We start from the raw sequence: 20,942 nt of genomic DNA on the forward strand, positions 1-20,942 counted from the left end.
AGAAAGGTAGGGTGAATGCCTTGAACAATACTTTAAAGATGTTACCACAAAGGAGCAGCCAGCTGAATACTGCCGCCAAAGCTTCAGGGAGTGCAAGTATTTGAGTCATTAGTACATTTTGCTAGCACTGGACACATGAATTGTTTGCACCTTTTTCAGGGAGTTCAGATGTCTGAGTGCTGATTCAGAATGGCTCTGATGCGGTTGAGGAGGTCCATGCAGTTGTTAGTTATCACGTGACCAGGTGTGGTGTCCCAGTAGATGTTAGAGAATGGGGTGAGGTCTGTTGTTTGGTTGATGTCACTTCTGGTATTTCATCAAAGCCCCCCCACGAAGGGGAAGTATGGTCATTTTCCTGCTGTTAATGTATGTAAATTCAAAGTACATCTACCAAGGAGGCTACATCATGCTGGAAAGATACAACAATGGATACACCGTCTTTGTATGCAGTGCAGCAGATCTGTGTGTTCTGAACCACTAGTCTTTGAATTACACTTCCAGTGAGACACAGTAGATGTTCAGTAACTCTGGCATACCGGATCATCGGTAGCTGGCGTTCTTGGCTGTCATATCAGCTGACATCGAGCATTTTTGTGAGGTGACCATTGATAAAAATCAGATACTACTCCACAGATGATTGTTGTGATATGATCTCAATATTCCATCATCATCACATTTATTAAAATCTCATGGCTCAGATGGTCCACTTTCCAACAGTATAAAAATATAATTGATAATCCAGTTTCAACCGATGTTGCGGAGCATATCATGACCCATAGTCCACACGTTCCAGAGAGGATGCTCCTATGAGGGACAGCATGATGTTGGTAGCTACATAAAGTCTTCTCCAGTAGTGTTTTCAAGCAAATCTTGGCTGCACACCTAATGGTTTTGAAATCTGCATTAAGCAGTGTGACGGGCTGGAGGTAGCGTACATGCACGCTACAGTTAGTTTTTGGGAGAATACTAGTGTCCCATTGTTCGTAGTGTTTCGTACCATTGCAGTTCATCACATGTCATTAGCAACAGCTTGAAGGGAGTTGTTGAGGATGTCCGCATAGCATTGGTAGAATTCTGTCCCTTGGCCATCAGGCCCTGGAACTTCCCTTAATCGCTCACAATGTTGCTTTCTCAGTTTCACTGATCGTGAATGCGTTTCCCAAAGGGACAATCCACCTCTTGCAGGTTGTGATGTTGGCCAGGTATATTACCAGTGGGAGGGATCTTATAAAATGGGAATATTGCTGGGACTATTTCTTTGGCCCGGAAGTTTCCCAAAAATTGGGAATTTATGAAAATTTTTAGATTTTGAACGTTTTAACACTTATTAACAGTAAAAAAACCTTAAAACTAGGTTAATTAAGTAAATTCGTACATTTCAATCAAGATTTATGATTCCATGCATTAATTTCTGTGCAAAGTCCAGGCAAAACATCATTTACTGGAAGTGTGGTGGAAAAAATAATTTAAAATATTTGCTAGGCCTATTTTTAGGCAAGTTGAAACCCCACAATTCTCTGAATGAAACCTAAACTTACAAAATATTTCTCTGGACGTGTAATTTTCAACCGGCCATTATCTGTAGTATTTTTTAATTTTTCCTAATGAATGACAAGAGGTGTTTCACTTTCAGAATTCAAAGACTCCTCATTTCCTGCGATGAATTATGATTTATAAATTTATTTTCCGAAATATCACTATCACTTTCACTTTTAGAATTGTTAATTAATATTTTACCATACTTTGTGTCAATAAAATCGCTTGTATTTTCAAGTACATCATAAATCTCGGCTGGTTTATTCGTATAATTTTTCCCTGAAATGCAATTTTCAATGACTAATGTTTACAAAATTCACGTAAGTTTATTTTAAACTTTATAACCTAAAATACCTCGAACATCGACAGAAAACTTAACAAATTGAATAAACAAACTTCCCTGTGTATTTTAGTAGCTTTAGTTACTCACTAGATGGCATATCAATATTATAAACTTGGTTTTTGTAAAGGTTGATTATTTCGATGTTAGCATTTGTAGGTAACGTAAGAATCGTAAATGTCGATGCTTGGCAACTCTAGGGCTAATTCTTTGCTCTGTAAAACTTTGAAAATAAAAAAATATGTTTATTTCTAACAAGGAGGTTAAGTCCAGATCCATATAAATTTGATTTAACCTATTTTTACCTATTAACAGTTTTTTGAGCTATCTTGCCAATTAATCATAAATTCCCAGGAGTTTATGAACTTGGGAATATTACCGGCAGTATTCCCTGGGAATATTTCTTTGATTTTAAATTACCGGGAATTTTACAACACCACTTGCAGGTGTTCCTGGATGGTGCTGACTACTGTGTGACAAGCCTGATTTTTGATGTCTTACCTATCATACAGCGTCAACTCCTTTCCTCGTGGCTCATGTCCTTCTAATAGACATACGTAGAAGACCTGGCCCATACACCCCTCCCACCACTATCTACTCCAGTCCGGTCATAAGTATCACCTGTCACAGTCCTACCTGTGAAAGCAATCGTGATCTACAAACTAAGCTGCAACTGCTGTGCTGTGTTCTGTGTGGGAATGATAACCAACAAGCTGTATCCGCATGAATAGTCACTGCCAGACTGTGGTCAAGAGACAGATGGATCACTCAGTTCCCAAAAATGCTGCCCAACACAACGTTCTTCGCTTCAGTGACTGCTTCACAGCCTGTGCCATCTGGATCCTTCCTACCTACACCAGCTTCTCTCATTGCGCAGGTGGGAACTCTCCCTGCAATATATCCTACATTCCCATATCCCACTTCGTCTTGACCTTCACTAGTCCCTGTCCTTCATCCACCTACCTGCTCCCACTCCACCATGACACAGCCTTCTATTCCACCAACGCACCCACTAGGGTCTCTTTTTTTCATTTTTTATCATAAAAATACTTAGATTTTACTTATGTTACAGTGTCTACAGCAGTAATTTCTGGTACAGGTCCTAATGCGTTGATAGTAAAACTTTATGCTTGATTTTTTACCAGAAGCTGTTCTGCCTGGTATACTGTTTCATAGGCATTGTGTAGCCAGTCCACCACGTTACTGTGTCAGGATGGCTGTGCGTATGAAAAGGAATTTGCTCCCATTTAAGTTTTATTTCATTTTTTAGCTCAAGAGTCCTGCAAGAGGCTATTTGGTTTCCAGTAGCCAAAACCAAGAGAGACCTGTTGAGTTGACATTGAAAGTATATAAAACGTGAGTAGGCACAGAAAAAAAGACTAGCTGTGTGTCATCGCTCATAACATGTAGCTGCAAAGTGGATGAGACAGATATCCTATCCAGTCTGCATGCTGCTCAGTGGGACAGATAGGTAAATGTCGTTGGTACCATGTAACTGTTCAAAGTGTCAGTGAGATGAAGACAGGTAACCAGTTTCCAATTCGTGACAGTTATGGGAGTGGGGTGTCTGGTCCTTTGTACATAGGATCCAGTTAATCTCCGGCAATGAGTAGCTGACTGCCATTGGTGCTGTTAATACTGGATAGCACTTTTTATTATTATTGTTACTGTTGTTGTTACTATTAATAGTAATAATAATAATAATAATAATAAACCCCGTGGAGGCCCGGGAGAAGAATAGGCCTCCGGTATGTTCTGCCAGTCGTAAAAGGCGACGAAAAGAACAAACCACTAATAGGGCTAACCCCCCTTTTAGTGTGATTAGTTGGTTCAGGACAGAACTAAAGAAGCCTCGGACAAGCGCCGTCATGGTCAGGGACGACGCTTGAACCCTATGCCCGCCCACAATGGTAACGACACTGCTAGCCAACTGGAAAATGATATAAATCCAAATAGAGGTGTTTTGCAGGATATGCTTCCTGCAACCACCCTAGAAGGAAAACAAAGACAGAGGATGAGATGTCAGATGAAGTTAATCAACACCTCATGTTCTGTTATTACCAAGCAACAAACCTAGGAACCAACACAACTGGATACAGATCACAAGTATACACAACATTTATTACCAGATACCCAGAATTAAAATTTTTAACAGGACGACGACTAGCTGATCAGATCCGTGTAATAATAAAAAATAACAGGATACCCCAGTCAGAATTAGAAAACATCAAACAACAAATACTGGAACAAAATAACGTGCAATCAGAAGAAGAAGAAAATACAGTAATGGACTCAAACATCACAGAGAAAACAAACAAAGAACAATACGCATCAATTAAACAATCAGAGGAAAACGAAATCTTAAGACAGCCACCAGAACAAGCACAAATAGAACACGAAGTGACACACATGTTAGATATAGAAGAAAAATTTCAGCTGACATATATAGAATACAAAGACACAAATACAGACATTAGACCATTCTTGCATAGACCGCCAAATAACCCACAAGTCGAAACAACAATAAAAACTATCAACACAATCATACACAACAAAATAAATGAAAACACAACTATGGAAGAGTTACAACTACTGGTTTATATAGGAGCACTCACTACACTAAATATACACACTAGGCAGAGATCAGAACCAACCAACACACAGAAGAAACCCACAAAACCAGCATGGCAACACAGGCTACAGATCAGAATAGAAAAACTGAGAAAAGACATCGGACAGCTAACACAATTTATAATAAATGAAATGTCAGAAAAAAAAACGAAAACGGTTAGGTAAAATCTCACAACAAGAAGCGATAGAGCAATTAGATGAAAAGAAGCAGAAATTACAAGCATTGGCCAAACGACTTAGAAGATACAAAAAAAAGTGAAAATAGAAGGAAACAAAGCCAAACATTCAACACAAACCAAAAGAAATTTTACCAGACAATAGATAACACACACATTAAAATAGACAATCCACCAAACATAAGACATGGAACACTTCTGGAGCAACATAAGGTCAAACCCGGTACAACATAACAGGCATGCACGGTGGATACAAGCAGAAACAGACACATACAAGATGATACCACAAATGCCTGAAGTGATAATTTTGCAACATGAAGCCACCCAAGCAATTAATTCTACTCACAATTGGAAAGCCCCTGGAAAAGATAAAATAGCAAATTTCTGGCTAAAGAAGTTCACCTCAACACATTCACATCTAACTAAATTATTTAACAGTATGAATATAACAGAGGGAAACATTCCACGTGGAAAAAAAAAATTATATATATATATATATATATATATATATATATATATATATATATTATTTAACAGTTACATTGCAGACCCATACATATTCCCTGATACACTTACACAAGGAATAACTTATCTGAAACCTAAAGATCAAGCAGACACAGCAAACCCAGCTAAATATCGCCCCATAACATGCCTACCAACAATATACAAAATATTAACTTCAGTCATTACACAGAAATTAATGACACATACAACACACAACAAAATTATAAATGAAGAACAAAAAGTCTGTTGCAAAGGAGCACGAGGATGTAAAGAGCAACTGATAATAGATGCAGAGGTGACATAATAAGCTAAAACTAAACAAAGGTCGCTACACTACGCATACATTGATTACCAAAAAGCTTTTGATAGTGTACCCCACTCATGGTTACTACAAATATTGGAAATATACAAAGTAGACCCTAGATTGATACAGTTCCTAAACATAGCAATGAAAAATTGGAAAACCACACTTAATATCCAAACAAATTCAAATAATATCACATCACAGCCAATACAGATTAAGCGAGGAATATACCAAGGAGACTCATTAAGTCCTTTCTGGTTCTGCCTTGCTCTGAACCCACTATCCAACATGCTAAATAATACAAATTATGGATACAATATTACTGGAACATACCAACACAAAATCACACACTTGCTATATATGGATGATCTAAAACCACTGGCAGCAACAAATCAACAACTCAACCAATTACTAAAGGTAACAGAAGTATTCAGCAATGATATAAATATGGCTTTTGGAACAGACAAATGTAAGAAAAATAGCATAGTCAAGGAAAAACATACTAAACAAGAAGATTACATATTGGATAACCACAGCGACTGCATAGAAGCGATGGAAAAAACAGATGCCTATAAATATCTAGGATACAGACAAAAAATAGGAATAGATAATACAAATATTAAAGAAGAACTAAAAGAAAAATATAGACAAAGACTAACAAAAATACTGAAAACAGAATTGACAGCAAGAAACAAGACAAAAGCTATAAATACTTACGCTATACCAATATTGACCTATTCATTTGGAGTAGTGAAATGGAGTAACACAGACCTAGAAGCACTCAATACACTTACACGATCACAATGCCACAAATATAGAATACATCACATACATTCAGCAACAGAAAGATTCACATTAAGCAGAAAGGAAGGAGGAAGGGGATTTATCGACATAAAAAGTCTACATTATGGACAGGTAGACAATTTAAGAAAATTCTTTATAGAACGAGCAGAAATTAGCAAAATACACAAAGCAATCACTCATATAAATACATCGGTTACACCATTGCAATTTCATAACCACCTCTACAACCTTTTAGATCACATAACATCAACAGATACGAAGAAAGTAAATTGGAAAAAGAAAACACTACATGGCAAGCACCCGTATCATCTAACACAGCCACACATCGATCAAGATGCATCCAACACATGGCTAAGAAAAGGCAATATATACAGTGAGACGGAAGGATTCATGATTGTAATACAGGATCAAACAATAAACACCAGATATTACAGCAAACATATTATTAAAGATCCCAATACCACAACAGATAAATGTAGACTTTGCAAACAACAAATAGAAACAGTAGATCACATCACAAGCGGATGTACAATACTAGCAAATACAGAATACCCCAGAAGACATGACAATGTAGCAAAAATAATACATCAACAACTTGCTATACAACGTAAACTAATAAAACAACACGTTCCCACATACAAGTATGCACCACAAAATGTACTGGAGAATGATGAATACAAATTACACTGGAACAGAACCATTATAACAGATAAAACACCACCACATAACAAACCTGACATCATACTCACCAATAAAAAGAAGAAATTAACACAACTAATCGAAATATCTATAGCCAATACAACAAATATACAAAAGAAAACAGGAGAAAAAATTGAAAAATACATCCAACTGGCTGAGGAAGTCAAGGACATGTGGCATCAGGATAAAGTTCACATTATACCAATTATACTATCAACTACAGGAGTCATACCACACAATATCCACCAGTACATCAATGCAATACAGCTACATCCAAACTTATATATACAACTACAGAAATTCGTAATTATTGATACATGTTCAATTACCCGAAAGTTCCTAAATGTAATATAACATATACCGTACAGTTAAAAGGAAGTCGCGCTTGATCAAGGTCTGCGTCACTTTCCATTTTTGACCAGACATAACGTCTGAGAAAAGAAAGAAAGATAATAGTAATAATAATAATAATAATAATAATAATATAAATGGGGAATTGTGTTGTTGTTTGGTGGAGCCTGATGGAGCATAGAGGTTTATCTCTCTCCTCTTGACGGTACATAAGATGGCTTGACTCTTAAGAAGACACTGCTCATTATTGAAGGGAATGCCACCATGCATCATGAGTGCGGTGACAGTAGAATATTTATAACCCATGTTAAAAATTGCAGTATAACCTACAACAATAGTATCGATACTGGTAACTTCCTGAAGAATAGTAATATACACCCCAGTTCCATAAACAAAGTCCACAAGAGCATGGATCTTATGGCTGCAAATAGTTAGGTTAATATGATTTTAGTGATGTTATCGGTTTGGCCCTGCTTCATGTAGCTATAGCTGCATTATAGCTAAAGATGGCATTCCCATCTCCACTTCTAACCCCCCGGGCAATGTTTCGGGCATCGTTGGTAGGTCGTCTTCCATCGTTGTAGTTCCAGCAGTGACATCAGGTTTAGGTTCCAAAGCGGTTGTAGATCCATTAATGGACGTGACCATTTCCTGTGGAGTAGGATTTATTTGTTCAGCTTTCTTTTGGTCCCTGGAACATGCAGTGCAAATTTTTTCAACTTGGGTTATAGAAATATTTAGTCTCCTTTCCCTTTGCCATTCATGTCCTTGTTATGTCACTCTTTAGGTTGTGTTTCATCTCTGGAATGTCGAATGGAGCTTCTGGTAGTAAGGACAGTGTTGCCATTATTTACAACTGAAGTTATACTGCATGTTTTGCGAGAAATTGCATTGAGGGTGCTTTCAGTGGGTCCAGGAGTGTCAACCACTTCTTTCACATCCTCCCTCGCCGTATTTTTTTCTGATCTGTGATTACGGTCTACAATAGGGCTAAGTCCAACTTCCAGCTCAGGCAGCAGAGCAACAGCAAAAGGTTTAATGTTAGCTGGCACGTAAGCCATGCCAGGTAAAACAGGGTGCAAGAATGCAGCAGCATAGCTCCTCATCTGCTGGGAGTAGTGACTGTCCCAGTTACGCTGTGGAAGTAATAACTTTTTTGCATAATTCAGAATTTTTTAGTCTAATAAAAAGAGTGTTAAAATGAAATCCAGTTGGAAACCAATAATATCATCATGCGCCATCTTAAGTTCCTCAAGATCCTGTTTTCGAATGTCAGAAGCATGAGAACACTGAGAGACCTGTTCAGTGATGCACTGAATACAATCTCTCTAATTTAAGTTCCACATTACTTACAGAACATTGTTAGGGCAGCTACAAAATAATGACTCTCATGTGTTGTGTAAACACACAGCAGCCACGCCACTGGATGAGAAACTGCTGCTGCACGTCTGCTCGTTACTATGGTTGCCTGCAGCTGGTGGTTTTCAGGTTGGGTTAGATTAGATTAGTACTTGTTCCATAGATCATGAATATGACACTTCGTAATGATGTGGAACTTGTCAGTTTAATAAAAGGTGTCTATACAAGATATTACATTCCACAAAATATGACATTACACCTTTCTTTCTTTCTTTCTTTCTTTCTTTTTTTTTGTGGGGGGGGGGGGGGGATATTACCCACTTATTATATCCAAAAATTCTTCTAATGAGTAGGAGGAGTTGCCATTAAGAAATTCTTTTAATTTCCTTTTAAATGGTATATGGCAATCTGTCAGACTTTTGATGCTATTAGGTAAGTGACCAAAGACTTCTGAGGCAGCATAATTTACCCTCTTCTGAGCCAAAGTTAGATTAGCAGGTTGCCAAGTAGTGCTAACCTGAAGAAGTTCTAAGAACAAAGCCAAACAAACACAATAAATTAGTAGTAATACGGCTAAAGTGGTTTTCATTAATCGTTAAAATTAGTGTCAACTCAGCTGTAGTGCTAAACATGATCAACAAGAGTATGGGAGTAATTGACTAATTATCAATGTTAAAAGGTCTATAGGAATATTACATACATTAGGTCATTTTGAGGGCTGTGGCAACAATTTTACTGTGTCGTGCATATTTCAGGTGTTACATATTGCAACAGCAAGACAATGGAGCTCAAAATAGACATTTTTAGAACTGTTTATGATACTACAGATGTTACTGTGTCAGCATATGGTACATATTACAGTAACCTTGATTGAAGTTCATATTTACTATTTCAGTAATTAATGTTTATTTTTATTTTTATAGATTTATGTAAAGAGGTAGCATCAGGACGTGGAAATGAGAAACGTTTACTCAGAGCACTTCAGCTACTTCTTCTTCTGTTACCAGTTGAAAACCGTTTGCTTCTGAGAGATCTGCTGCAGCTACTGCATCAAACAGCTTGTCATGAGGCTAAAAATAAGATGTCGGCAGACAACCTTGCAACACTGTTCACACCACATCTTATCTGCCCAAGAAAGGTTGTGACATGGTGCTTTCCTTAAAAGTTGTGACAAAGACTTGGTGATTTCACTTTACTAAGAGCATGCAACTAATATATGAATGTTAATTAGCAGATTATGCAAGAGAAATGAGCCATCTGCTTAACAAACATTAAATTCAAAGTAAAACCATGACTTATATTTATAGTGTTTCTATCTTTTGGTTATATTGTAGTATCTCTCTGTAAATATTATCATTGTAAATGCAGATGATGATAGCTCATTGAGATTTGTCACCATTAATATAAAAAAAGTTTTAGTCTGTATATGTAAAATGAGACAACCACTTATCTATAGAGGACTGGTACGTGGCTAACAGAAACACATAATAGAAGATAATTAACACTAGCTTTCAAACTCTTGCTCTTCTAGTAAGAGTACACACATACACAAACACAACCAGCAGCTATTGAGTGTACTGATTGTGTGTGTGAATGTATGTACTCTTACTAGAGAAAGAGCACGAAGTTGAAAAGCTAGTATTAAATGATTTCTATTATGTGTTTCTGTGTGCCACACCACAGACCTCTATAGGTTAGTAGTTCCCTTTGTCTTATATTACGTATTTTACCAACCAGGAATTTCCATTATTTTTATTCTGTGTAGATTAATATATGCGTGCGTGCGTGCGTGCGTGCGTGCGTGCGTGCGTGCGTGCGTGTTTGTGTAAATAAGATGACGTCTTGTAAATAGTAATTGTTTATACCCTGTGTATTAAAAATCTGTGTGTGTTTAGGAGGGAGGGGAGCTGTTATGAGATAACTGCAGCCAGGAAGTTTACAGTTATGTTTTTTAAGTTTAATTTTGACTGGTAATATCTAGATGGTCGGGTAATAATAACACTCAAAACTTTCAGCTGAAAAGGGGGAAATTAATACTGCTGCAAGAGTCCGTTTTAGTTAAACATGTTTAAGAAAGATTTGCTCTTTAAAGTGTATTTGAGTTCTCAAATTCAGTTATTTGTTGAAGTATGTTATGAAGTAATCGTATATCTGTTGTGGAAAAATTAACAGTGAAGTTTTACATTGAAATGTAAAGAATTGTAGCAACAATAATGTGTAGTTATCACTCTAAGTACTATAAATTCCTTTGATGTCTGAAGAAATGCGATAAGCAGTGCTCTCCAAATATGCATTTGAAGAAGAAGGGGAAGTGGAACATTATCTCTAATTCAGAATTAGTGGGAGAGAGAAAGGAGTGGAAGGAGTGGGGCATTCAGCAATAAAATCTTTAAACACTTACCAAAGTCTGTGAAAAATCAAATATATTTTTCTAGCCTGAAGTGCTTCAGTCCGCAGAGGAAAGAACAGCAGAACCTACCTTGTACGCAGTAATTAGTATAGTCTTTTCTTAAGTGCTTCTGTGAGGAGGAAGTAAAGACATTATCTATTTATCTGTTGAGTAGTGTTTATTAATTTTTTTGTGAGTGTTTATGTATTAGATGACCTTAAATGTCATTTGAGGTGGTTAACTGGGGTAGTAGTAGCAGCCAGAGGCAGTGTAGTGGCAGTACCTAAATGGTATTTTCTACTGCCTGAGTTAGTAATATGTTTCATGCATTGTTCACATCTGCATTATTATTTTCAGTTATTCAGACTGTGCTAGCCTCTAAACGATGTTGTGGGCATTAATGGAAATAAACTTTATAGCATCTAAACAGTATTATGAAAAGGATAGTTGCTGCTCATCATTAGCAGAGATGCTGAGTCGGAGATAGGCACAACAAAAAGATTGTCAGAAACTGAGCTTTCGATAACAAGGCCTTTGGACCTTTCCCCCCCCCCCCCCCCCCCAACACACACACACACACACACACACACACACACACACACACTCACACAAAATAACCAGTGTCTGGCAGCTGAAGCAAGGCTTAAAAATATCTTGTATTGTATAATGGAACACAGGTAAAGATGGGTATGGGTTTGCCTGTAGTGAAGGGACGCATGAGGAAGTGAATCCTGTTGAAACCTGCATTGACCATAGCCAACAAGTTTCAGACTGCTGCAGTGGACTGAGGTGGCATTCAAGCACCTGCAACACTAGACGTATCACCTATGATGCCCCTAGTCGTGTCTGCAAAACCTTAATGTCCCTACTCATTGTGATACAGCTGATATGAGTGGTTCATACTTATCTGCAGGTGAATGGGGAACAATGGCAGGTTCACAGTTTTGGATGAGAGGCGAAAGTGGGTGCCAGCTTCGCATCTGTCCCTTTATGCCTTAAAATTAGACACAAGGTCTTTCTAATTGCTGAGACTACATATTTGCCAGTACAGAATCCATGGTCTGTCTGGACTGCAGCTGAACTCCATAAAGGTTCAGACAATCGCATTGAGTGTGTGGTGGTCATTGGGAACTCCAGTGTTAGGTGGTTTATGGAGTCTACTCAGGTTACAAAGAAAGTCAGTGTCCACTCCATATGCTTACCACAAAGTCTCGGCCCAGATGTGGAGGCAGCTCTGCAGGCAGCTGTTAAGTGCACTTGTTGTAGCGAATTGTAAATCGAAAGGAATGATCCCTGCAGCCTACAGGTAACCTGTTGATTTGGTGAAGACCTATTGGGATGCTCTGGTTTCGAGCTAAATGCAAGGATTGCAGTTCCACTCACAATCACTTTCCCAGAAGAGCAAACTCAATTCCAGTGTGCTAAGTCTTTTGCATGGCTTGCTGAACTATACAGGGGGTGCCCATGCATTGTCACTTTCAAGTCCAAATCCTGACACGGGTAAGATTCCTCAAACCTTTTACTAATACAGACAAACTTACAAAAAACAATGAAATATCTAATAAATAGATAATTGGAATGAGAATGGAATATTTAAATTAGATCTTGTAGAATAATTACATTGCCTAAACCAAGTTGTTTAGAAATCGACCAAAGGTTTATTTCAAATAAGTACATAAATGGTGGTCACACATAAAATTCGTAAGTCAGGTGAATAATGTTTAAACTAGTAGTGCAAATTCTAATTATGTAGTGCAAGCAGGCAATTTACAAATGGTAGCCTATGCGAAATAAGTGCTTAATGTCTCGCATTTGTTACATGTTCATACTGTATTTTAAGGACTATAAGACACACTTTTTTCTTCAAAAAATTGCCTCCAAAATTCAAGTGCGTCTTATCCTCGACATTAATATAAAAAGTCTAGTGTTTGATTTAAGATTCCTGCCAGTCTTAAAAATAGCCATATATTCGATGCCGGGGGAAACCTGTCACTATCGGGCAACATTGGATTCAACTGGCAGCAGCTGTGCACTGATGCGAAAAATGTGAGTTGCGAGGAACCACAGACTTGCTAACACTGTTTACCTCATGCTCTGCCATCAAAAACCCATAACACTGTCTAACCTATGATGCGTCATTACAGTCTACAGTGCCAGTGAACTTGAATTGAAAGCGATTTATGTTATTGGTGACAGTAAAATATTTTTGTTAGTAGCTAGTTTTGTAATGTATAAAAATAAAAGGTATTCATATTATGTGGGCTGTAAACTGAAAGTAATAGCATATGCAAAAGGACATGGAAACAGAGCAGCTGAGAGGCATTTCAGCCCTCCACCCAACAGAAAAAAACCATTTGCGATTGGCGGGCTTACTATGAAGAACTTAAAAAGTTGAGGAAGACTAAATATGTAAATATAGTACCGAATTCAAAAATGGCCAAAACTAGAAGATGACATACTGAAATGGAGTCAAGGACACCATAACAATGGCATTGGAGTTAATACAAAAATTATTCAAATGCAGGTTCATGAAGCGTCATGGACTTGGCATGCGAACGAAAAACAAAATCTCTCAGAAAATGCCACAAGAGTATGAAGAGAGAATATTATCTTTCCATCGCTTTATTATTCAACACTGAAAGAAAACCAGTGTGGAACAAAGCGAAATAGTGAATGTGGATGAAACTCCTCCCACAGTTGATGTGCCGAGTAACAGAACTATTGCCATGAAAGGTGCTAAAACTGTAACTAGAAAAACAAGTGGACATGAAAAAATGCACATCACTGTTTTCCTTTCATGTCATGCTGATGGAACTAAACTTAATCCAAGTGCTAAACAGTGCCAGAACCTTCTGAAATATACCAAGGTGGTGGTGTTTGCATACATGACAAGGGTTGGATGGATGAAGCTGGTGTGAAATTATGGATTAACAGAGTGAGAGAGAAGGAAAGGTGCTTTATTAAAGAAGAGTTATCTTCTGGTGCTACATCAGTTTAGTACACATTTGAAAAATTCTCTGAAAGAGTAATTGAGACTGGGAAATACAGATTTTGCTGTTATTCCGAGAGGACTTACTTCACAATGGCAGCCTCTTGATGTCTCGATAAATAAACCATTTAAAGTGTATATGAGGGAGTAATGGAACAAATGGATCATGGGTGAAGCCCAACATGAATTCACTCCAAAGGGAGCTTTTAAACAACCTACAGTCAAACAAGTGTGTCAATGGATAAGAGTCGTAGTCTAGGGTGAGGTAAGACGTTATTGTTAAGTTTTTCGAAAATTGCGGCATACGTAATGCTCTAGATTCCAGTGAAAAACATCTTATATATAAAGAGGACAGTGATGATGATGACGAAGAAGAAGAAGAAGAAGAAGAAGAAGAAGAAAGTTCAGATGATGATTTTCAAGGATTTTAAGCATCAATTAGGTTTTGTAAACTAAGAATGTTTTAGCCTGGCTGTGCAAACTAATAATAAAAATGGTAAAAATGTTATTTTTTTAAAAAATTGCTTAAAAATGAAGGTGCAGTTCGTAGTTTGTAGTGTCTAATAAGCTGTAAAATACGGTACATCATTTGAACAGTTCTGTTATCGAAATGATCAGTAGTGAGTTGATTCATAGGATATGTGTATGTGATTAATGTTAATGAACACATTATTTTTTAGTCCCACCCATGTAACTACACTTAAAAACAACTAGTTTTCAAATAAAAATTTGTCCATTGAGTGGAAAGTGTTGTTCAGGAAAAATGGTTTTAGTCTAGCTTTAACACTTGCTTTTCTGCCTGTCAGACATTGTGTTATTAATATTTATTTATTTATTTTTTTGCTGCGTTTTGAATTCCTTTCTGAGCCACCAACAATTTTATCAATGGTTAAATAAAGGCCATTTTTCTCATCTGGTGTTGCAGGTGTAGACATCACTATTTCTCTGTAATTGTGATGCGTTATTTGTGATGATTTTGATTTGCGGATATGCAGGGTCAACCACAATTCCATCTGTAAGCTTTCAGTGGTTGTTCAGGAATATCATCGTAGTATTTTGGTATACAGGTTCCACAGTCCCTGGGCTTCATTACAGAGTTATAGCATTTTGTTTGGTCTCGTGGCCCAAATATATTTGTTTCCGTATTTCACTGAAAATGGTGCACAACAGTGCAGATGTTGACGGTATGTGCGTCTTGTTTGTATTCACTCACGGTACCTGCTATCATCAACAGTAGTATCCATTTTACTCTCTGCCTTCAAGCTTGCTTTAAGTACTGCTCTTTTCTCTCGTGGATTTGTTTTCCTGGCAATATTAGTTGTAAATTAACAGTGTTACACAGCTGTATGGATAGGTTTACTGATTAAAAGTTGGTTGTTAATTACTTTGTGTATGGTTTCATGTAATGTTATGGAAGAACAGCACAACAACAGTATTCTGAGCTTTTCTTGCAGTGATGGCAACCCCGTTCACAGTTCAATAGACACGAAGCACCCAACATAAGTGCAAAGAGGAACTAGTCCATTATGGCCAATAGGAGACGCTGACTCCAGTCATGTGATTTCCATTCCAGTCATAGCAAGACGTTCCCACACTGAGCAGCTGTTAGCATTAGTTTGTCATAATAATATTGCATAGTGCTAATATTAATAATTATTACTATGAGGACACAGTTACTTACCTGCTGACTAAGTTTTCATTAAACAAACTTCTATAAGAAAGGCCAACAAATGTAATACAAGAAGAATATAAAGAGGTGTACGAGTCGGTCGGTGAAGTAAGAAACCATTATAAAGATTGGAGAGTGATAAGACGTGAAATCTTGATCTGAAGGCCTGCAAAATTTAGATCGTGTAAGTTAAACAAATTTTTATATACAAGTATGAAGCTGTGGGAAACAATCATATTGACCCGGAGGCAGCTGTGTTCTGCAGGTCACAGCAAGATGTAAATGATGCAAAACAGTTGATGAATAAAACAGTGGAAAATCCAAGATGGAATGTAACATTGTTATGAAAAGGATAGTTGCTACTCACCATATAACAGAGATGCTGAGTTGCAGATAGGCACAAGAAGAAGACTGTTGTAAAGTGAGCTTTTGGCCAGCAGAGCCTTTGTCAAAAAACACACACACACACACACACAGAGTGAGTGTGTGTCACTCACACAAACACAACTCTCACACATGATCACAGTCTCTGGCAGCACTCGTGTGTGTGTGTGTGTGTGTGTGTGTGTGTGTGTGTGTGTGTGTGTATTTTTGGCAAAGGCATTGTTGGCCTAAAGCTCACTTTCCGACAGTCTTTTTTTGTTGTGCCTATTTGTGACTCGGCACCTCCGCTGTTTGGTGAGTAGCAGCTATCCTTCTCATATTATTCGTGAATAAGTATTCATAGTTTAAATAATAAATCATCTAGAATGCTGGTGTTTTTGTTTGCTTCTTGTACAGAATTCTAAAACTGCTGTTCATTCTCCTGGCTCAGTGCAGTTTCTGTTTCATAACTTAATTTATCTATGATTTTTACAGAAATATGGCTCAGTGGGTTAAGTTCCAGGCTACAAAAGTAAAAGTTTGGGGTTCAATCCCCTGTTGGTCCTACAATTTTATCTGTTACTTGTTACTTCTTCCACCCCTAACAATGACATAAATGCCAATTCAAGTTGCACTATGTTTCGGAGTGCATGATGAAATGTAGGTCCGACTCCAACTGGCTATGTTAGTCAGTTCATATGTGGGAGAACATCGAGGGCACACCACTATGCCTAGTAGAGCACTATAGTGTTAAGGTCAACCTTCAGGTTGAGCTTTACTTGCTTTACAAGTGCAACATGAAAATATTAATGGGCAGATGACCTTAGCAGTTACATTACTTAAAGAGTCCAGTTCAACTGTCTCTGCACCTGTTGGTACTTTCTCCCTTCCCCTACCAACATGCATGAATACGCTAATTAAGGTGCCAAAGGGGAGTAAGCAGCTGACGAAAACTCTAAATCTGCAGCGTCTTCCTTAGGTTGTTAATACTGTTGGTTGTGGGTGTCTGCTTGATATAATTATGTAATTCGTTCATGTTTATGATGCTACAAAATGAGCGAACCAAGCAAGAACTTGATGTTTACTAGTGACTAGCATTGACAAACATTTAATGTAAAGTCTCCTAATACTTTTATGGAATGCTGCTGAACATCCCGGGTCATTCGAAAATATTTTAGGATTAACTCTGAGTAAGCTTTCCTTTAGAATAGGAACAGTTTTTTGGTCCACTATGTGTGTTCATAATATTGCAGCACTCCGGCAATGTTTTTGATTGAGAAGGTGCCAAGAGACAGTGGGAATAATTTTTCCAACTATCTACACAAACTGCAGTAATTGCTTATCATCCACGATTTAAAAATAAATAGTTCACCTGCATTGCTACCTGTGACCAAGGGAGACCTACAATAACCCACATACATATAAAAAGAGAAAGAATTAGGCCACTAGTTTCAAATGATGTTACATCATAAAAAGTTAATTTTATTTTAAACGTGATGTGTGTGGAGAAGCTAAGATTGAATTACAACTAATTTTGCAAAAAGATTACAGCAGAATTGATGATTTCTCAGTTTTTGCTGAAGGTGGTGTGATTTGAAAGTTACTGTGAGCCCTTGATATTCACGTGATTGTGGAGAAGTGTGTGACATCCGCATGGCTGCATCCAAATGCTCACACGCTTATGTTGTTAGGCAAGGAAGCATCAGTCATATTCGTCAAGTTCCGCCAACATTCTCGAAGTGTATTTGTGTGCTCTCTCAAACAGCAGGCATGTGCAGACCATGTAGATAAACCACATGTTTGCAGGGCTCTATTTCCTTGACTTCGGGAAAGCACTCAATACAGGTTTACTCTGTCACCATATGAGCCAAATGCAGGTGTGCAGAATATCAGACCAGCTTTGTAATTGGATTGAAGAGTTTGTTGCAAACAGAACGCAGTATGCCATTCTTAACTAATAGAAATCTTCAGATACAAAAATGGGAAAGACAGAGGCCAGACAGATTCATTGCAGAAATCCTCAAGAAGTATAGTCCACCTGTGAGAGAAGTTACAAAACTCATTCAACTGACACTTGAATATGGTTCCTGAATACATTGCCCTTACCAGGTAAAATTAATAGAGAGAATAAAGAAGCTTCATTCAAATAGAGCATTGCTTTTCATTTCTGGTTTGCTTAGTAAGTCCAGTGCCAGTCATGACTAGAGAGGTGTCGTACATTGTGAAGAAGTTTGTCACAATTCTGAGAGTGCACATTCCTGGAAGAGTTGCCCCGTCTTTTGCTTTCTCCCCCAAAAAGATTATGAGGATAAAATACAGGAGATTGAAGCTCATGCAGAGGATTAACAAAAGTCATTCTTTTTGCATGCTACTCATGCCTGGTGTTGGAACTGAGGAAGTGTCAATGGTATATGACTTTCACTACATTCCATAAGATGCTTTGGAGAATATAGATGTGTATGTAGATACTCCAAGGAATAATTTTTCAAAATGTAATGTGTGTGTGTGTGTGTGTTTTATTGAACATACTTGTTTATAAATCACTGTACACAAAACTCAAAATAATAATAATAATAATAATAATAATGGATTAGGGTTAATGTTAGACAGTCATGTAAATGATCAGCCTGTTGTCATTGTGAAAATATCTAACTCCATGTTGCTTGTTATTATAGCTGACACCAGAAGCTTTGCATGACAATTCTCAGAAAATGTGTGGTGTAATTGCTTTCATGATCAAGCAGGAAAAGAACTTGTTCAATATTCCACCAAAATTGGCTACAGATGTTCGTGCTTTCTGGATTGAGCATAATAAATCAAGAATAACACCGAAGGTTTGACAAATTTCATTTTCCTTAATCTTTTTTCACAGTTGTATCAATGTGCTCCAATGTCTGAATGAACAAATTTTGTACATAATTTATCAAAAACTTTTATTATTACTGTTTCAGTTTATTATTACTGTTTCAGTTTATTATTTTAGGAAGTATGTACTAAAGACGAGAACTCAAGGCTCTCAACTTTTGGGAGTTATGTACGTTATTTCTGTTGGCTTATTAAGTACAGTAGAGAATTGATTATCTAAATAGGATTAGCTGGAATTGTGGTTAAGCGAAAATGTTCCAGTCAGCAAATTCAAATTTGTGCACATCCTATTTTGAAGTTCCATTGATGCAGCATTTATTGATTTCTGGAAAGCATTCGACTCAGTACCACACCTACACTTTTGAATGTTGGGCTCCATAAGGTTCCCTTGCTGTGCAGCGGCCGTGGAATATAAAATTATAAAGAATGTAGCAACCAGTCGCAGAAACATAATTTATCTATCTTGTTGCAAGTAGATTTCGACTGATATCAGTCATCATTGGTGCATTTTTCTAACTGATACATGCCATAAGTAGAAGTACTGTCCTTGGCTTCATGATAGAAATCTTCCAAGGACAGTACTTCTACTTATGGCATGTATCGGTTAGAAAAATGCACCGATGATGACTGATATCAGTCAAAATTGATTTGTAACAAGATAAATTATGTTTCCGCGACTCGTTGCTACATTCTTTATAATTTTATACCTACACTTGTAAAAATTTTGATCATATGGTGTATCAACTGAAATCTGTGGCTGGATTGACTACTTTATGGCAGAGAGGTCACAGCGTGTTACCTTGGATGGAGCGTCATCATTAGATGTAAAAGTAACTTCAGGTGTGCCTCAGGGAAGTGTGTTGGGACTCTTGTTCATGTTGTCTATTAATGACTTTGCAAATAATATTAATAGTAACCTCAGACTGTTTGCAGATGATGCAGTTGTCTGTAATGAACTGCTGAATCAAAGAGACTGCATAAATATTCAGTCAGATCTTTATAAGATTTCAAAGCAGTACAGAGATTGGCAACTTGCTTTAAACGTTTAGAAATGTAAAATTGTGCATGTCGCAAAACGAAGAAAGGGGGGGGGGGAACTTAGTGTTCTATGACTATAATATCAGTGAGTCACAGTTGGAATCAGCCAATTCGTACAAATATCTGGATGTGTAACCCTTTGTAGGGAGATGAAATGGAATAACAGCATAGGCTTGGTCATGGGTGAAGCATGTGGTAGCCTTGGTTGATCGCTAGACTATTGAGGAAGTGCACTCAATCTCCAAAGGAATTTACTTAAAAATCACTTGTGCATCTCATTCTAGAGTATCACTCAAGTGTGTGAGACCTGTACCAAATAGGACTAACAGGGGATATTGAACTTACACAGAAAAGGGCAGCACGAATGGTGACAGGATTGTCTGACACATGGGAGAGTGTTGCAGTGATGCTGAATAAACTGAACCGGTAGTCTCTTGAAAATACACGTAAACTATCCTGAGAAAGTCTGTTAATGCAGTTTCAAGGAGCGGTTTTAAATGTTGACTCTAGGAACGTACTACAATCTCATACATATTGTTCACATAGTAATCATGAGAACAAGATTAGAATAACTACAGCATACACAGAGGCATTCAATTAATCATTCTTCCTTTGTGCCATATACAAACAGAACGAGAAGAAACTGTAATGACTGGTACTATGGGATGTACCCTCTCCCTTGCACTTCACAGTGATTTGCAGTGTAAATATAGAAGCAGTTGCTGGCAAAAGACTGGACAATTTGGCAGTTTCTGCCTATCGACCTATAGCAACCTGTAGTGACTGGTGGAGGTGAAGTGCAGGCTGCTGCAGAAGCTGCGTACGAAGCATGGCCAGCAGCAGATGGAAAAGGAAAAGCAGGCTTGATTTTTATCCATCAGTCCCATTGAGCTGAAGCAAGTAAGGAACTGTGTATCACATCAGG

General features: G+C 37.6%; 1 protein-coding gene across 6 annotated transcripts in view; it reads left to right on the forward strand.

Moving 5' to 3' along the window:
- Positions 1 to 20,942, forward strand: part of LOC126259675 (rho GTPase-activating protein 19) — a 126,608-nt gene that overhangs the window by 52,807 nt on the left and 52,859 nt on the right. For 5 of the 6 annotated variants that reach the window (XM_049956624.1, XM_049956622.1, XM_049956623.1 and 2 more), the window contains exons 5-6: positions 9,628 to 9,842; positions 18,790 to 18,948. In XM_049956624.1, coding sequence (XP_049812581.1) covers positions 9,628 to 9,842; positions 18,790 to 18,948 — 374 coding nt within the window. Of the gene's footprint in view, positions 1 to 9,627; positions 9,843 to 16,481; positions 18,522 to 18,789; positions 18,949 to 20,942 lie in introns of those variants that run through there. The other variant, XM_049956625.1, reaches the window with a different exon arrangement.

Source organism: Schistocerca nitens, chromosome 5, assembly GCF_023898315.1.
Source record: "Schistocerca nitens isolate TAMUIC-IGC-003100 chromosome 5, iqSchNite1.1, whole genome shotgun sequence".
NCBI classification, from domain to species: Eukaryota; Metazoa; Arthropoda; class Insecta; order Orthoptera; family Acrididae; genus Schistocerca; species Schistocerca nitens.